At 36.7% G+C, this 18,729-nt stretch overlaps 2 protein-coding genes across 6 annotated transcripts; both read right to left on the minus strand.

Annotated features, from left to right (window-relative positions):
* Positions 1–46: 46 nt before the first annotated feature.
* Positions 47–2,592, minus strand: LOC112803574 (protein FAR1-RELATED SEQUENCE 5-like). Its single transcript, XM_025847058.1, has 3 exons — positions 2,561–2,592; positions 1,493–2,498; positions 47–1,441 (listed from the first exon to the last, which is right to left on the minus strand). Exons 1-3 carry the CDS (start codon positions 2,590–2,592, stop codon positions 47–49), a joined length of 2,433 nt encoding a protein of 810 aa, XP_025702843.1.
* Positions 2,593–5,171: 2,579 nt separating this feature from the next.
* LOC112801626 (uncharacterized) lies at positions 5,172–8,975 on the minus strand. Of its 5 annotated transcripts, none has more exons than XM_025844474.3 (6): positions 8,903–8,975; positions 8,753–8,827; positions 6,552–6,698; positions 6,300–6,388; positions 5,680–5,829; positions 5,172–5,542 (listed from the first exon to the last, which is right to left on the minus strand). In XM_025844474.3, exons 3-6 carry the CDS (start codon positions 6,661–6,663, stop codon positions 5,387–5,389), a joined length of 507 nt encoding a protein of 168 aa, XP_025700259.1. In that variant the 5' UTR covers positions 6,664–6,698; positions 8,753–8,827; positions 8,903–8,975; the 3' UTR covers positions 5,172–5,386. The 5 variants fall into 5 exon arrangements, with proteins under 5 accessions (XP_025700259.1, XP_025700262.1, XP_025700261.1 ...); XM_025844477.2 differs by having other exon boundaries at positions 6,552–6,682; positions 8,903–8,959; XM_025844476.3 differs by lacking the exon at positions 8,903–8,975 and adding an exon at positions 7,922–8,095 and having other exon boundaries at positions 8,753–8,900.
* Between the last annotated feature and the right edge of the window lie 9,754 nt (positions 8,976–18,729).

The following is an 18,729-nucleotide window of genomic DNA, read 5'->3' on the forward strand; positions in this document are numbered from 1 at the left end:
TATCATATATAGAGCGACCAACCCCCCATGTCAGTGTCCATCGAATCTATTCATCCGCAACAACGCTGGATGATTCCATTGTGCGACGATCCGGACACGTCGTCCTGTTGTGTCCCACCTCCCGGCACAAACGACATCGCTGGGTTTTCTTTCCACCATGAGCACCATTACCGTTTGTATTGCGCCTGGGTGGATTCTGCGTCGGGGGTCTGCCACCCTCAGTAGGTGGCCCCTCGGGTGGAAAACTGGTGTCCCCTGCATCTTCGTTCTCGAAGTGCTTCAGCATCAGCACGGCAATGTCTCTTGCAAACTGGAACTTTTGGGTGCTGTGACATGCAATCTTGCACACTTTCCGGTACCAATCCATCAGACACCGGTGTTGCGTCAGTTGTATAGAATCCCAAATCACGCCCATCGACTGCACCGCCACAAGTTTTGCTTCCTTGGTCCATCTCGGTAATATCAGAGACCTCGGGATCTCATGAACATTGTTAAGAACAAGCACCATAATTATATGTTCGCAGGGGACCCCAAAACATTCCATTCTCATGCACATGCATCGGACCTCCCTCGTATCATACGTTGCAACAACACGCCAATCCTTCTCTGGAGTTCTGTATCGAGAGACGGAGTGGATAAAATAGGAACCGTTGTCTTCAGAGTCAACCACCTTCATTGCACAGGCCCTGTCAAGAATGGGAACAAACAAATAGAATATTGCACGAGTGTAGTTGTCGGCTGCACTCTGCTCCAGTTGTTTTAGGTTGGTGGTCATAACAGGGTCACCCTTTGCACACTCGAAATCAGCTTCCACCTCCTTTGCGTGCACGAACATCAAGCATCGATGGAAATGATGTAAAAACTCAGTGTAGCTGTATCCAGACTTAACATACCGTGATATCACAGCGTGCAAGCCCTCGCACCTTGATGTTGTTCGATATCCGGCAAAGAACTTTCCCCGTATGTGTGCTGTGGCCCAACTGTGCCTTCTCTCGTACATGTCCTGTACCCATCTTTTATCGGCGACGCCAAATTTCTCAACCATCTCAAACCACTTTCTCTGAAATGTTCTAACCTCGTAGTCTCCGAGCATGCAATCCCTAAACATCCTGGTGAATTTGGGCTTTCCGATGTTGCTCGTGGTGTTTCGGAGTAGATGCCAAGCATAGAGTCGATGGTGAGCCTCTGAAAAAATTTGCTCGATCGCAGAATTCATTTGCCTGTCACCGTCGGTTGTTATGGACACGGGAGACTTTCCTTTCATTGAAGTTTGCAACTGCTGAAGCAGCCAGACATAGGTCTCTTCTTTCTCGTCTGCCACCAATGCAGCGGCAAAGACAACCGTTTGGTTGTGGTGATTCACACCGGAGAATACTACAAGAGGTGAAAGGTAAACGTTTTTCTTGTACGTTGCATCAAATGCAACCACGTCTCCAAACACCTGGTAATCAATTTAGCTGGTGCCGTCACACCAAAAAAGGTGTTACAACACGCCCTCACCGTCAACAACTTCCTTGTAGTACAGTGCTGGATCATTTGCCTTGCACTCTCGGAGATACCTTAGGCACGATTCCACATCTAGGCCACCCTCCCTTCGTTGCTTCGCATTTACATTGTGCATGTCCCTTGTTGTGTACGGGACATTATGATACCTGCCGGCCAGGCTCGCCATAAAACCATAGATTCGGGAGACGCCAATGCCCCCTTTGCGCATGTCGCTCATCTGCTCGATGTCCGCTTCGCTCATCCTCCGATGGCTCAGGAGCATGGAAGAAAATTGCAACTCAAGAGCGTGGTGGTTATGCGCGTCTGAAAAGTAGGCAACATGGCAACGTCCTGATTCATCGTCCATGCGGAGTAGCATCCTTGCAGGGCATCCACACCGTGTCTCGGCCCTCGGCCTCTTTTGCCGGTTAGGCATCGTGTAGAACTTCGGGGATCGGTACCCTTGTCGGTGGCACACGAACTCCTGCCGTATCCTTACTTCACCGCGTTTTTCGCTTCTGGAACGTCTCGCGCCGAAGCCATGGTGCTTTGCATATTGCTGGTAGAACTCAAATGCAATGTCAACATCAGCAAAATTAAATCGGAGAACATCCTCCTTGCTCAAGTTCAAAAAATTAATCCAACCTATCGACTCCACGGAATCAACGGCGTAAAACTCGTCTTCTGCATAATTATCAAACATTCCTCCGGCACCATCCAAACTGTCTTCCAATTCAACCGCATCCCCATTGTCGACATCGGCTTCTGCGTGATGGTCGTGTTCTGTATCATCTTCCTGAAAGTTGTGCTCATCCGACTCCATCCCTGCAGAGCGTTCGCCCTCAACCGATCCAACTCTGTGGTTTACTCCGTCGGACATTTCTGCTTCATCGGCGACGCACACGCCCCTAGTGGTATCTTCATCCTCGGCAACCCTGTGCCAAAGAGCAACAATGCGGTAATTTAGCGAAACACGCAAAATTGGAGAATTTCCTCCAAAAACAATTGCAGTCCTATAACGAAGAAAAATGGGGATATTTGTAAATCAAGTGAAGGGTGATAATACAACAGGTACCTTCTTTCCATTGATGGAGCCGACGAAGCCATCAGCTGCCGAATACTGAGTGGGGGTGGGAGAAAAAGTTAGCTCAGCCTGGAGGTTTTCAGTCGTTGTCGGTGGTGGAGATAAGAAGAGACGGTGCGATTGGGACAGAAGGGAAGAAGAGGAAGAGGGTGTGATTGCGATGGAGCGGAAAGGGGAGGAAGAGAGTGCGACTGCGACGGATGGAAAAGAGGAGGGGAAGGGGAGGAAGAGAACCTGAGATGGAGAAGGAACTTAGCGGCAGTAATAGTTGTTAGACAAATGTTGATTGTCCAACTAATTCTAACCATTAAGTTAAATGTATTCATTTTAAAAATTATAAAAGTGTGCCTCTAACTTATATGAAATTGCGAAAAAGACCCACCAAAACAATGCATTTTTATTCTTACCTCCTTCGGCTGACCGGTGTGCCAAATAAGTAAATGGTATTTCGGTGCGCTATGTATAGCCGCGTACCGAATCCGTACCCAAGAAACACGGTTTCTTCTTTCTTCTTTTACGTTACATTCATAACAGTGATAACAAGTACACTGCATTAGAGAAAGTGAAACAGAGACAATATAATAGTAGGGTAAGCAAGCAAACAGAGAATCAATCAGAGCCTTCAATCTCAATGACCCTTATGTTGGAGGCTTGTTGTTGTTGTTGATACTTGGGAACAGTGATAAGCAGAACACCGTTGTGCATATTGGCCTTGCCTTGAGTTGCTCAAGGTTAGCGTCATCAGGTACCTTGAAATTTTAATAATAAAGTTGCTACAAATAAAATAATTTATATTTTAATTTGTTTGAGTAAATTTATCAAAAAAATCGAAATATTTTGAGTAATTTATAATTTCTTTTACTCTAGTGCCCTTTTTAACATTTTCTTTTGACATTTTTATCTTCGTTCTATTATAATAAATCTAGTTTAATTATATATATATATATATATATATATATATATATTAAAATGTGACTTTAATTTTGGATGTGTTCATAATTCAGATAGTGTACAATTATATTATTTTAGATGTGTTGTGAAAGTTTAATATAATATTTTAAATATGTTTACAATACATCTAAAATAACAAATAACAAGATTAATTTATTAACTAAATAATATCACCTCTTCTCCTTTGTATCCAACTATATTTTAGTTTCATATGTGTTTAAACATTATTTTTTCTTTCTTTCTAGGGTGATATTTTTGTGGTAGTTTTTTTATTATTTTACATATGTTCATAACACATCCAAAATAATAAAATAACACATAAAATATTTTTGATACACATAAAAAATTTATTAAATGTGTACTTATATTTTTCTTAACAAAAATAATTTTTTAACACATCCAAAATTTGTTCAAATCCATATTTATATTTTTTAATATAAATAATTTTATAACACATCTAAAATTATAAAATTGAACACTAGATAATTTCTTAACACATCTCAAACTCACCCAAAAATAATTATGTTCATTACTCTTGTTAATTAGAATTGGAAAAAGCTATATATTCCAGTCTTGAAACAAAAAAAAAACATTTGATAGTATTACTTTAATTTTAGTTTGGTTAGAGTTTGATTTTGGTTTGTTATTTTTGTTTTGTTAGGTTTAAATTTAAATTTAAATCTTTTAACTTTAAAGAGATATAATTTTAAAATTTAAATATATGAGAAAAGATTTAAGACATAATATCTAAAAATAATTATTACAATAAATAATGGCTGATTAAAGGATGAATTATGATGGATACCTAGTTGCACCAAAACTCATTTAGCTTATCTATAAAATTTGCACTCTATTTTTACTTCCAAACAAACACACCATAAGATTTTATTTAAAGTAAACTATTAAAATAGTATTCGAAAATTCACATCACTAACAAAAATAATTTTCAAAAATTCTAATAATAAATAAGCCTCCAAAAAATTTAAAAATGCGATAAAAAGAACTAAATCCTTTTAACAAAATGTTATTAAAACAAGATCCTTTTATCCTTAAATTTTAAAAATTTTATGTTAAGTAAATTTTTTTAAAACAAAATTTATTGTGAATGATCACATTGTTTTGAAAAAAAATTAGAGATCAAAATTTTTTTCGAATTTTTTATGCATTTTTTAAATATTTATTCAAATATTGTCACAAAATTTTAAATTAAATGAATAAATTATTTATTAAATATAAAAATTGTCACTTATAAAAATATAATATTTATTGATATTTTTGTGGTATTTTGAAATCTTTCATAAACTTTTTGTAAGTGTCTGAATTTTTCCAGTACTAAATTGGCAGTTAGCTCTGATATTTATAATGTTCAGTTTGGCTTAAAAAATTTGATGATCTCTAAGTCTCCCCTTTTTGTAATCCATAAGGTGCATAATGTAAGTTTTGGCAACGTCGGCTTGGTGGCCATTCGTGCTTAGTGTCTCTTTTTTTTTTTTTTTGGGTCGGTAGCTTAGTCTCTGCTTTAAGCCCTCGATTTAAAACATTGATGAGCGACATGAGCAAAGATTGAGGTCCTAGCTGAGTGTATCTTGAGGTGGTTAGTTTAAGTGTTTAACACTGAGCTATCTTGTCCAAGCGGTGGACGTGCATGACATAATGTAAAAACAATGTGATTCAGAAATGAAAATGACTTCAAGTTCCATAACAATTGGACCGCTGATTTTCTAGTTCCTTCTACTTTTCAGTAATGACTAATCACCTGATGAGATTACAACCTACTACTCTGAAAAAGTGATAATATCTACATAGAAAAGCATTGACTCCAGTGGATTGTAAATTTGACAAGAGCTCAAGCTTTCAGAGGCAGACCTATCCCGGCAAGAATCCATAACTGGAAATGGCAATCTCAAAGGCTTCCAACCTTTGTCCACGGTAAAGTCCATTGCGATCATAGGACGATATTTCATTTATGTTGAGGTCTGTACAGGCTTTGACAAGTGCCTCCCCAACACGTTTAGCAGCTTCCTGTAAGTATGTTACACCATAACAAAAGGGGGAAAAGAAACCATCCAAAGAAAGCACGGTGAGCCAAAACTCTAAGATTATTTTAGAAAGGTGGAAGCTTACCAACACATGTCGATAAGAAGTGGTGGACTACTTACAGAAGTGCTGCATGGGGGATTTCGAATCGATTTCTGCAGTGTACTTGCATAGAACAAACACTTCTTATTCTTGTCATCTACAAGCATTGCATACAATTGCTTATCTGAGCAAAATACTGAAAGCCTTGGATTTCTAGCAGTTCCATTGAACTGAGAAGGGAGAAAAATAGGATCGTATTAATAGTAAAGAAGGCAAGGGATAGCAGTCAGCTGTTAGCATTAAAGTGCCATGTGACTGAAGAAACAATGATGCAGCATTTTGTTACCTGTAACCATGCAAGTAAAACATATAAAGTATTTAAATCTATGGACAAAATGATAGTACTAATGGAAAAGGAATGGAATTTATAGTGGAAATTTACTAAAAATCTTCGACTATAAGTGGGGGAAGGAAAAAAGGAATAACAAGATTTGCCAAGAGTCTTAGTAGAATAAGGTAAAGGAAATATCAAATATACAGATCCGATGAAAATATAAAATGAGTTTACAGAAAACCTTAAAATCATGCCAAAAGGCACAAGGAGTAAACAGATAATAAGGTATAGTAAAGGGTGGAGATATTACAAACACAAAGTGCAATCAAGAAAGCTACTTTTTCTCAACATGAATATAAGTTAGACCTTTTTCTGAATCCTTCTGTTCCGAAGTTTTGGACTTTCTGTTCTAGCATTTGCTCTAGCTTCAACCACTAATGGCTTCTTAGTTAACCCTGAAAGAAAAGTCAAAGCTCACATCAGTTAATATCCAAAGTTACATGAAATATAGTATAAATGTTAAGATACCAGAGACGATTATATTGCACTGAGCAAGACACTAAAATAAGACACAACATATTTAAGAAGGAAACAAAAACTCAGTTCAGAAGAACTTACGTGAGGAATTACTTCTACTTTGTGTCTGGAAGCAAATAAACTGTGTCGTTGGATGGATTCCAAAGACAGAAGAATTCTTGAACTGTAGCACTGGCACATTCAATTGAGCCATGTTGTACAAGTCTTAGGCACTGTGAAAACCAAAACCTGTGTTACAGATACATAAGCAAGGGTGAATTTCTTAGAGGCATTTTAACAAACACTAAGTGTGCAGGTTTCATTAAATAAGAAAGTTTTTATTATTAGTATGTTTGACATTCACGATAACAGTAGACACCCCTATATTTGAATTCAAATCATCAAAGTGGCAATTAAATACAAGAAATGCTATTTCAATTCAGTCTTTAAAGTAGCAAGAGAACAAATTGTACTGTAGGCTTTGGTAGTGTAACATCCAAAACAAGGTGTTACAAGAAATTGTGCCAGAGACGTATCTCCTTATGGTTTGTACATTCAAGAAGCTCCAACAATAATTCTAATCCTACAAGATTTATCAGCAAGTTGAGTGAAAATGTTTCAAAGCACTACTAGGGGGAAAATAATTAAAAAATATCTAGATGGAAGCTAATACCATTGTTGTCTATGAAGATAGTTCCAAAATCATCAATAGAACATAAAATGAGCAAGAGCAAGAGCTATAGAACACCCTTTTCCGTTGAAATTATACATTATAAATGGAGAGAACAGAGAAATAGTTCTATCTATAAACCTTAACAAGCAACTAAAGTATCATAAAGAATTAAAGGACATTATAAATAAGTTAACAAGCAAATCAACATATTGGAGCTTTGAAATTTGTCCTAAAGTTTGTGAAAACCACCAGCTTTAAATAATGTCAGTGTCATTTGGTACAAATGATATATAAGAGAAAAGGTCACCAACACACGATGCAAAATTTTATAGTGTAACATTATTTTGATTTCGAATACAAATTTAAACTTAAGATGAATGAGCAATCAAAGCTGTACTTTGACATGAAATTCATAGTCTTTATTCGAAAAAATATGTTTCGACTGTATTAACTACCAATGCCAACCTCCCAAGAGTAAAAGCTGACATTTCCTAAAACTGTGAATCTGAAGACTTAAGCATACAACTAATTGCTGAATAGCCCCTCTTTGAAAAAGGTGAACCTTCATGAGCAATATGTATCATTTGAAACAAACAGACCCAGGAAAAAGGCTGTTTCTTTCTTACTCTCCAAAAAATTAGCATTGCCTAAATTATGTTAGCAATAAGAAAATTAATAATAATTATTATTTTAAAAATACAGATAAAGGAAGAAAGAAGAACATGTTGATCCTGGCAAGGAAGAGTATTGCATTGGTTAGGATTTAGGAAGAAAGGTCGGGATTCATTGAAGCTCCTACCGAGAGAAGTTGCGAGACGGCGCTGCGCTGTGATGTAGGCATGGGAGACTGGCTTCTCAGCTCTGTGGCTAAGATAAGTTGCGAAAGTTTTATTTGCTTAAACTTGATTATTACTCATAATTTCTTTCCTTTTTTGGTCCTTGACAGCACATAATTCCAAATTGAGAGCAATAACTACCAAAGATAAAGTTGCATAGTATGGAGATAAGTGTTCTCATATAATTTCCAAGAATAAAAACTCCAACTTCACTAATAATAAGAAGAGAAAGGACAATAGCGTTGGAAACACAACTGAGCATAATAATTAAGTAAGACACTTCCCAAACTTAAATCCCAACATTGTTTATCAATCACTAAGGAAAGCTTGAGAACTTAAAGTAGGATGCTGTAAAATACTAACTCTCATATAATTGGGGAAATATCTAAAGCTTTAATCATTGGTCAAAACAGTCACTAATTCATCACAGCATATGATTAGGCAAGCTAAGAACTTCTTTCTAGAAGAATCAACAAGCCTCTAGATTTAGTGTGTGTGTGTGTGTGAAGTTTCATTTTGAAGGAGGGGAAAGAGGAAAAGGAAACAATTTGAGGAGTGACCCATTCTTTTTGCTGATTTTTCTTTTTAACTATGCTTTTCTGAGTCAGATAAGGCATGGCACGGAATTGAATCGATCTACACACAAGCATGGCCCCATTATACCCGGAAAACTAATATCTCTTCAGCAGCATCAAGAAAGCATGCTCTTGTTATTGATCATCTTCTCTAACCATGAATAGAGATATTTTATAGTTTCTACAAACACAAATCAAATAGAAGAATAGCACTGATACCTTGTTTGGAGCTACATCCCTAACCCGATGAAATATTGGGTCTTGTATACAGGCACTCAAAGCAGACTCTGCCACCTGCAAAATTAAGTCCAAAATTAACTGTCTAAATAAGTGAAGAGTTCGATCAGTGTCCATTGTGAACTGTCTTACAAAATCCAGGCTCCTAAGCCAGAAAATAGATCCTTTCCATTTTTTTAAACACTTGATAGAATAAAGTGTTATCTAGAACTTTTAATTCTATAAGTGGGACCAAATATATAAATAGGAGAAAGAGTAATGAATGGTGAGATTAAACACTAGACAAATATATCTGATGCTGGTAGGTTCATTATTAGACTAATTTTTTTTTTGAAATGGACAAATATATTGTATTATTAATTGGTGTGAATAAGTTGAGTATTTTTTTTAATGTGGATATAAGAAATCAAAGGTCTAATTTGATAATAAAATTTGACAAATACATAAAATAAATCTGACCTTTAGATTTGTAATTTAAAAAAATAAAAAAATCATAAACACAAATCTAAAAAAATCTGATCCTTGGTTTTTAAATTTGATCCTTAGATTTCTAGTTTTTAAATTTGACCTTCCGATTTCTTTTATTTCTCTTAACAATTTTGTGATACACTTTTTATTTCCATAATACAACAAAATCCAGCTTCTTCTTCAATATTAAAATAAAAAGCGTCATTATTACATGGTGAATATGGTCAATATTCTTTTTAACATTTTTTTGAGGATATTACTTATAAGGCATCCCTTTGATGCTGCACATGATCTGACCATGGTGTTCTTAAATGATATTTAAAGGGATCGAGATGCATTCTTATATGGTTTAACCTATATATCATAGCTTTATTTTTCTATATTTGAGAGAATATTTTATCTCAATTTAATTTTTATACTTTTATACATGTAAAACTTTTTTTCTTTTTTTCTAACAAAAGGGTGCTCTCTTCATTCATGTGATGATAATGTGTCTTTGTGAAAAAAATTGGCTCACATATGTTTTTTTTTAGATGCATCTAATATTTTTACTTCTATGTTAAAACATGCTATATATTCAAGTTAAGATATTATAAGTTTATTGATGCATATATTTTAGGCACAATTTTAAAAGAGTATTAGCACACAGAAATTTCAAAAGCAATGATGCACTCAATCATGTGCAGGATCTAACATTGTGACAATAAAATGTGATATATATATATATATATATATATATATATATATATATATATATATATATATATATATATATATATATTTTAAAAAGTTTACTAAAAGATGCTACACAAATATTTTACTACACTTAACTCTTTTTTTGTAGGTACTTCATGCCCGAGCCAAAGTTCAGGAGAATGAGATCTTCTCCCTTTGGGAACAAGTTCTTGTTGCCTGTAAGAAGATATGAAATATACACAGGTATAAAAGATGTATCTAAATTTTTTTTTTTAACTCCATAAAATTAAATAAATTTATTTGGATGCAAGGGGTTGCAGATGTTGAATGAGAAATGTAATCTAAAGAGTCAAATCTCTAAACTAAGAATGGTTAGTTAAGTCTTTGTTATTTATGGTTTGATTTTAGTAGTTTGTTGAATTATAATTTCGAAAATTCACATCTTTTTGGTTTATTAGGCAGTCGATGACAAGCAAACTGAAGCCATCACAACTGCATCTAATGAGTTGGCCAAAATAAAATGCAATCTTGAGTAAAAGTTACTTTCTCATGATTTGAGAGTAAGAATAGTTTCATAACGATCTTAAGCATTCTATTTCCTATATTTGTAATTAAGGTTAAACATCAACATAATAAAAGGAGATTTAATCCCTCAATCGGTATAACGTGTGAAAAACTTTGTATATTTGTTGTGTATCTGATTTTGATTTTTGTATTATTTTTAGATACATTGGAGCTGAGCAACTTCCTGCAAAGTATAGAAAGTTAAGCAAAGATGAAAAATTCGAAAATATGAATGTTGTCACTGAAAAAACAGTAAGTCCAGTACCTAAATGGTGGGTCTCATGCGTTATTATTATCCTATCTTTCTAAAATAATGTACCATTGAAATGTGTAATTTCTCTTGATCTAGGATTCCTCTTTTCTCAATATTTTTATGTGAAACTAATACTTCTGGATTGAATTCCTCTTTAAATTAAAAAAAATGTGGTATTTAAATTGGTGTTTTATTTTAATATACAAATGAATACTTCGTTGATTCAAATAAATACCAATTAAATTATTATTACTCTTTTAAATCTTTATTGGGAGTCTGAATTTGCATTCTTAGTTCTTATATTTAAGCAACAAAGGGTTCAAACAGCAGGTCTATACTTTAGGAACAAAAAAGTGCAAAGTAATACCTCATTATTCTACACAAATAACGACGTGATGAAATAACAATCAAGAGAGAACTGGACATTACAAGATAGTACCAAATATGCCATAAAGGCGTCATCGTTAGTCCAAAAACCGTCAGATCCTGACATTAATGACTCAACTTAAAGGCACTAAATGCTGGAAAACGATAGGCCCACAAGGCAGACATAAAAGGAAAAGGCATTTAACACGTAAACTCAGAACCAAATCACACTGTCAAACACCTAGCTAATTTAAGCATCGGAGTTTCTTGCAGGTTGCCCACCCGACCTGATTCCCAGTTCATTAAAGCCAGGATTCTCGATTTTCTTACTTCTAGTTTTTAATGTTTGCATCAGGTACGAACATTTGGTGCCATCTGTGGGGATCCTGCTTCTCCTAGAATCATGGCCAAACAACGAGTTCATTCAACAATCTTGGAAACTCCGTTGAAAGAGCAACATTTTGAAGACGAACATGAAACCGATGTTACTCCTACTCATGAGGAGGCTCCCCCCGACTACAAAAACCTAGAAGTTCCTAACCACGAAGCTCACAAGGCAGAAGCCCAACACTTCGTAGGACTAGGTGACGATTATCACCATGCCATGTAGAAAATGCGGCATCGGGTACAAGAACTCGAATGCCACTGTTTGGAATTAAAACGGCGATTGGCTGAGTGCTCACAATCCAAGCAATCCCGTTTCTGAAGTCGCCCGGTCAGGGGAAGAAGAGAGCATGACCATGGAGTTCCTGAGCAACAGTAGGACCCCAATCGAAGAGACTCGCGGTCACCACGACATCAAAAGATTGAAAGGAGGTCACCTTGACATCATGAGTCAGAAAGGTGGGAAAGGCGTGAATCCCGATTTTCCCAGTCTAAAAGGCGATGGACTCCACTAAGGAGCCCAACCCATGAAAGGAACAGGAAAACCCAAGAACATGTGATAATGAGACAAATTCCGTTTTCTTCACATGTCCTCTAAGTACGCCTGCCGAAGCACTTTGACAAGCGCACCGACTTAAACTACGACAGGAAGACAGATCTCAAGAACAAGACGTTGTTAGAAGTCAACACACGAACCCTAGGTCGTATGCTTATTCTTGATTGCTAGTTTGTTGGAAGGAGACTTTTGAAGGCATCTGACTTCCAAGGATATAAAATCCATGGAAGAAATGTACCAGATCACCTTGGAATATATGCGAGATGAGGATGTATCCAAGGTAGTCTCAACAAAAAGAAAAAATCTAGCACCATCGCCTAACAAGGTTGGAAGTACAGGTCAAACTTCATCTCCGAAACCACCAAACTCCACGGGTCGGGAAGTTCTCCACATACACATCTCTGGTTACCTCGCTTCCGAAGCCAAGACAGATTCGACCAAGGGCCTCGTTAAACAAATCTTAATACTGTGCTACCACAAGTCCTATGGTCACAAGATCAAGGATTATATTGACTTAAAAGATGCCTTGGAATAAGTAATCTAGGATAGAACAAGCAATCCAGGATGGTAAGTTCCCTAAATTTGTCCAGCATGTAAGGCCGGCCCGACGGCATAATGATGATGAAGAACGAGAAACCAGGAATCCTAAGAACACAAGACCTTGGAAAAACCCAGAAAACACTACTCAAGTCGTGGTCAATGTGGTTGTAGGAAGGAATGGACTGCCCAGATCAAACAATGCAGTAAAAAAAGTTGTCAAAGCCACAAATTCGTAACTTCTTAAAGTGACCAGCGTTCCAGTAGTGCAGATCATGTTGGAAGATTTCCAGGTCGCCACATTTGAAGATGATGAGCTCCTGGTAATCACTGCTAAACTAGGTAACAGCATCGTCAAAAGAATTTTGTGTGGATCGGATCGAAATTTCGGTCATATCTGATCCGATCCAATCTACATAGGAGGAGAACCGGATGCTGAACCTTTAGCATAGATGCTCGGTGGCCACAACTCCTTGCTCAGCGGCCCCCTAGCAAATTGGATCACACGCCCAGCTTCCACATTGCATGCCCGGTGGTCATGAAGCCCTGGAGGATTATTTGAGCTAATGCCTAAATTTTGAAGATACAAGTCTCGCGTTCAACACTCTTCAACTCCCAGAATATAACATTTAAGGCCTAAATCAATTATAAAAGTAATGAAAAGCATTAATCCCATCCGAAGATTCAAGTTTCAAGAGATTGGTTAGCATTAAGTCCTTCTAGAAAGATGAAGATTTGGTTGTTAGGATTTGTTTCAAGATTAGATTTAAATTATGATTATGGTTTGAATTTGAAGTAGGTAGTTATCTATCTTATCTTTCCCAAAGATAAGATTAGATTGAGTCTTTGAATTTGAATTCTAGATAGAACTTAGGATATAAATAAGTGAACAAGGTTCACAAGAGAGGAGGATTTTCGGACCCCAATGATCCACGGATCACACACTTTTCTTATCATTAGGATTAGTTTTTTCTTTATCATGAGTCACTAAACCTCCTCCGTTGAAGGTTATGAGCTCTGTTTGGTTTTAGGGTTAATAATGTAAGTGTTTTCTTTATTTTAATTCATGCTTCTTTACTTTTTCAAAATTTTCATCACTAAAGGTTAAAACTATTAGAAAATATTCTAATTCTTCTTGGATTCTAATTTTATATTTGGGAAAATTAATTTTGAAATTAGTTTAAAACTCATCTCATAATCTTCACTTATCTTGATCTAGTTCGAATAAGTGACATATAATTTGCCTAGTGATAGTTCTTGAAGATTGTGTGGCTTCAAATCAAAATCATTCTTCACCTATTCTCTCGATTAGTTGACCAAAGGATTGGCGATTAATTGGGTTTAAAGAAATTAAATCACCAAGGAATTAAATTTTGATTATAAATTATTTGCTTTGAAAAGATTTTTGCATGAATTAAATAAGAAAGCATAAGCATTGTTCTTCCAAGAATCAAACATCTTCGAAGCCTTCAACATTCTCATCTATTGTTCTTCTTCTATTTTTTCTTTTCTTCAAGATCCACAATCCAAAATCTAAGGTTTGATTAATCTAATTAGATATTCAATTAGACGTTGCTTACCTCAATATAATAATCCTTGGGAGAACAATATCCACTCACCGTGGTATTACTTAAATGATCTGGTGCACTTATCGGTATTCATGAGCTTTAATTTTTGCTCATCACCAAGGTTATGATTGAGCTGTTGAGGCTAATCTTCTGCCTTGAGTTATAACAAAACATTCGCATTGTATCTTTAATGATTGGTGCACGGAATTGTGATTCACACTTTTCACAACTCTGGTACAACTAACCAGCAAGTGCACTGGATCGTCCAAGTAATAAAACCTTACGCGAGTAAGGGTCGATCCCACGGAGATTGCTGGCTTTAAGCAAGCTATGGTCATCCTGTAAATCTTAGTCAGACAGATTCAATTGGTTAGGAGTTTTGATAATTGAAAGATAAATAAAACATAAATTAAAATAAAGATACTTATGTAATTCATAGGTGGAAATTTCATATAAGCGTTTGGAGATGCTTTGTTGCTTCTGAACTTCTGCTTTCTTATTGTCTTCATCCAATCATGCGTGCTCCCTTCCAAGGCAAGTTGTATGATCCTCTCAGTGAAAATGGTCCAGGCTACGATTTCTGTACGGCTAATCAACTGTCAGATTTCTCGTCTCGGATGAAAAATACCAGGCACAGCTACCGCATGGCTAATCATCTGTCAGTTCTCACTTGTGTCAGAATAGGATCTCTCTATCCTTTTGCACACTGTCACTGTCCCCAACATTCGCGAGTTTGAAGCTCGTCACAGTCATCCCATCCCAGATCCTACTCGGAATACTACAGACATGATTTAGACTTTCCGGATCTCAGGAATGCTGCCAATTGGTTCTAGCCTATACCACGAAGGTTCTAACCTCATGGACTCGGTCCGTGGATCAGAGACCCAAAAGACTATACTCTGGCTGTTGTCCAATGACTACGTTGAACATTATGTAGACCACTTGTGGTTGTCAGGCACGCGGATCTTGGCTAAGCAAGTAACGAAGATAGTGGGTGATTGTCATGGATCACCGCTTCATTCTGACTTAACTGAATTAAGTATGAGAGTATATCTTGGAGAAGAAGTAAGCGTGAATTGAAAGAGAAACAATAGTAGTTGCATTAATTCATGAAGAACAGTAGAGCTCCGCACCTTAATCTATGAGGTGTAGAAACTCTACCTTTGGAAAATACATAAGAACAAATAGCTTAGGCATGGCCGAATGGCCAGCCAAGCATAAAATTGATCCAAAGATTGCCAATACAATAGTAAAGAGTGCTATTTATATTAAACTAGTTACTAGGGATTACAGAAAATAAGTAACTAAGTGCAGATAGTGCCAAAATCCATTTCCGGGGCCCACTTGGTGTGTGCTTGGGCTGAGCATTGAGTTTTACATGTGCATAGGCCTTTTCTAGAGTAAAACACCAGTTTGGATGCCAGTTTGGGCGTTTAACTCCAGTTCTGGTGCCAGTTCTGGCGTTTTATGCCAGAAAAGGGTCTCTGGTGGGCGTTTGAATGTCAGTTTGGGCCATTAAATCTCGGACAAAGTATGGACTATTATACATTTCTAGAAAGCCCAAGATATCTACTTTTCAACGCAATTGAGAGTGCACCAATTGGGCTTCTATAGCTCTAGAAAATACACTTTGAGTGCAGGAGGGTCAGAATCCAACAACATCTGCAGTCCTTTCTCAGCCTCTGAATCAGACTTTTGCTCAGGTCCCTCCATTTCAGCAAGAAAATACCTGAAATTACAGAAAAACACACAAACTCATAGTAAAATCAAGAAATGTGATTTTTGCATAAAAACTAATAAAAATATAATAAAAAGTAACTAAAACATACTAAAAACTATGTAAAAAAATGCCAAAAAGCGTATAAATTATCCGCTCATCAATGATCCGCACTTGTTCCTTGTTTGTTTTATTAAAAAGTACTAAATCATTTGCAAATAAAAGGTAAGAAATCTTAGGACCATTTCTAAATAGAGAGGTTGGTTCTCATCTTTTACTATTAACGAGTTTGTTAATGATATGAGATTATTTTTCAATACAAAATACAAAAAATAAGGAGATAAGGGATCTCCCTATTTGATGCCTCTTGATGGTGAAAAAATTTCTGACAGTGCCCATTTTATAAAAGCATGTTTGGAAATTTTTATTGGTATAGAATTGAATTGAATTCTATCAAGAATTGAATTTCAATCTGGTGGACGAAATTGTGATTCATTCTTTTCACTTCAACAATCCCAGGTAATGGCTCCAAAAAACTTAGTGTCAATGCCATGGTTCATAACTTCGCACAACTAACCAGCAAGTGCACTGGGTCGTCCAAGTAATACCTTACATGAGTAAGGGTCGATCCCACAGAGATTGTTGGTATGAAGCAAGCTATGGTCATCTTGTAAATCCCAGTCAGGAGGATAAAATTATGGAATTTAGAAAATCAAATATGATTAATAAAAATAAACAGAAAATAAAATGGATAGAGATACTTATTGGTGCACGAAATTGCAATCACACTTTTGCAACTCCGCACAACTAACCAGCAAGTGCACTGGGTCGTCCAAGTAATACCTTGCGTGAGCAAGGGTCGATCCCACGGAGATTGTCGGCTTGAAGCAAGCTATGGTTATCTTGTAAATCTTAGTCAGGATATCAGAAATTATCAGGATTGATTGTGAAAAGCAAAAGAACATGAAATGGTTACTTGTTTTGCAGTAATGGAGAATAGGTTGAGGTTTTGGAGATGCTCTGTCTTCTGAATCTCTGCTTTCCTACTGTCTTCTTCATCAAACACGCAAGGTTCCTTCCATGGCAAGCTGTATGTAGGGTTTCACCGTTGTCAATGGCTACCTCCCATCCTCTCAGTGAAAATGTTCCTATGCTCTGTCACAGCATGGCTAATCATCTGTCGGTTCTCGATCAGGCCGGAATAGAATCCAGTGATTCTTTTGCGTCTGTCACTAACGCCCCGCCTTCAGGAGTTTGAAGCTCGTCACAGTCATTCAATCATTGAATCCTACTCAGAATACCACAGACAAGGTTTAGACCTTCCGGATTCTCTTGAATGCCGCCATCAGTTCTAGCTTATACCACGAAGATTCCGGTTAAAGAATCCAAGAGATAACTACTTAATCTAAGGTAGAACGGAGGTGGTTGTCAGGCACGCGTTCATAGTTGAGAATGATGATGATTGTCACGGATCATCACATTCATCCGGGTTAAGAACAAGTATTATCTTAGAATGGAAGCAAGCATGATTGAATGCGAAACAGTAGTAATTGCATTAATCCATCAAGACACAGCAGAGCTCCTCACCCCCAACCATGGGGTTTAGAGACTCATGCCATGGAAGATACACAAAGAAACGTGTAGAGTGTCATGAGGTACAGATACAATGTCAAATGATCCTATTAATAGTAAACTAGTAGCCTAGGGTGTACAAAGATGAGTAAATGACTTAAAAATCCACTTCCGGGCCCACTTGGTGTGTGCTTAGGTTGAGCAATGAAGCATTTTCGTGTAGAGACCTTTTCTGGAGTTAAACGCCAGCTTTCATGCCAGTTTGGGCGTTTAACTCCAAGTTTCATGCCAGTTCCAGCGTTAAACGCTGGAAATATTGAGGCCAAATTGCCACGCCGGTTTGGGCCATCAAATCTTGGGCAAAGTATGGACTATCATATATTGCTGGAAAGCCTAGGATGTCTACTTTCCAACGCCGTTGAGAGCGCGCCAATTGGGCTTCTGTAGCTCCAGAAAATCCACTTCGAGTGCAGGGAGGTCAGAATCCAACAGCATCTGCAGTCCTTTTCAGTCTCTGAATCAGATTTTTGCTCAGAACACTCAATTTCAGCCAGAAAATACCTGAAATCACAGAAAAACACACAAACTCATAGTAAAGTCCAGAAAAGTGAATTTTAGCTAAAAACTAATAAAAATATACTAAAAACTAACTAAATCATACTAAAAACATACTAAAAACAATGCCAAAAAGCGTACAAATTATCCGCTCATCACAACACCAAACTTAAATTGTTGCTTGTCCCCAAGCAACTGAAAATCAAAATAGGATAAAAAGAAGAGAATATACTATAGACTCCAAAATATCAAGGAAACTTAGCCCCAATTAGATGAGCGGGACTAGTAGCTTTTTGCCTCCGAACAGTTTTGGCATCTCACTCTATCCCTTGAAGTTCAAAATGATTGGCATCTATAAGAACTCAGAACTCAGATAGTGTTATTGATTCTCTTAGTTGAGTATAATGATTCTTGAACATAGCTAGTGTATGAGTCTTGGCTGTGGCCCAAAGCACTCTGTCTTCCAGTATTACCACCGGATACATACATGCCACAGACACATAATTGGGTGAACCTTTTCAGATTGTGACTCAGCTTTGCTAAAGTCCCCAATTAGAGGTGTCCAGGGTTCTTGAGCACACTCTTGTTGCCTTGGATCACAACTTTATTTCTTTCTTATTCTTTTTCTTTTCTCTTTTTTTTTCGAAAAATATTTTTTTTTTGATTTCACTGCTTTTTCTTGCTTCAAGAATCACTTTGATGAATTTTTTTAGATACTCAATA

The sequence above is a fragment of the Arachis hypogaea genome, chromosome 5, assembly GCF_003086295.3.
Source record: "Arachis hypogaea cultivar Tifrunner chromosome 5, arahy.Tifrunner.gnm2.J5K5, whole genome shotgun sequence".
NCBI classification, from domain to species: Eukaryota; Viridiplantae; Streptophyta; class Magnoliopsida; order Fabales; family Fabaceae; genus Arachis; species Arachis hypogaea.

Excerpts from the sequence above, each read along its gene's own strand:
- LOC112803574 (XM_025847058.1), bottom strand. The coding sequence starts at position 2,592 with ATGGCTTCGTCGGCTCCATCAATGGAAAGAAG. Across the intron at positions 2,499-2,560 it reads GCTCCATCAATGGAAAGAAG|GACTGCAATTGTTTTTGGAG; the intron begins GTACCTGTTGTA and ends TCTTCGTTATAG. Across the intron at positions 1,442-1,492 it reads AAGTTGTTGACGGTGAGGGC|GTGTTTGGAGACGTGGTTGC; the intron begins GTGTTGTAACAC and ends ATTGATTACCAG.
- LOC112801626 (XM_025844474.3), bottom strand. The coding sequence starts at position 6,663 with ATGGCTCAATTGAATGTGCCAGTGCTACAGTTCAAGAATTCTTCTGTC. Across the intron at positions 5,830-6,299 it reads ACAGAAGGATTCAGAAAAAG|TTCAATGGAACTGCTAGAAA; the intron begins GTCTAACTTATA and ends CTCCCTTCTCAG. Across the intron at positions 5,543-5,679 it reads ATCCCCCATGCAGCACTTCT|GAAGCTGCTAAACGTGTTGG; the intron begins GTAAGTAGTCCA and ends ACATACTTACAG.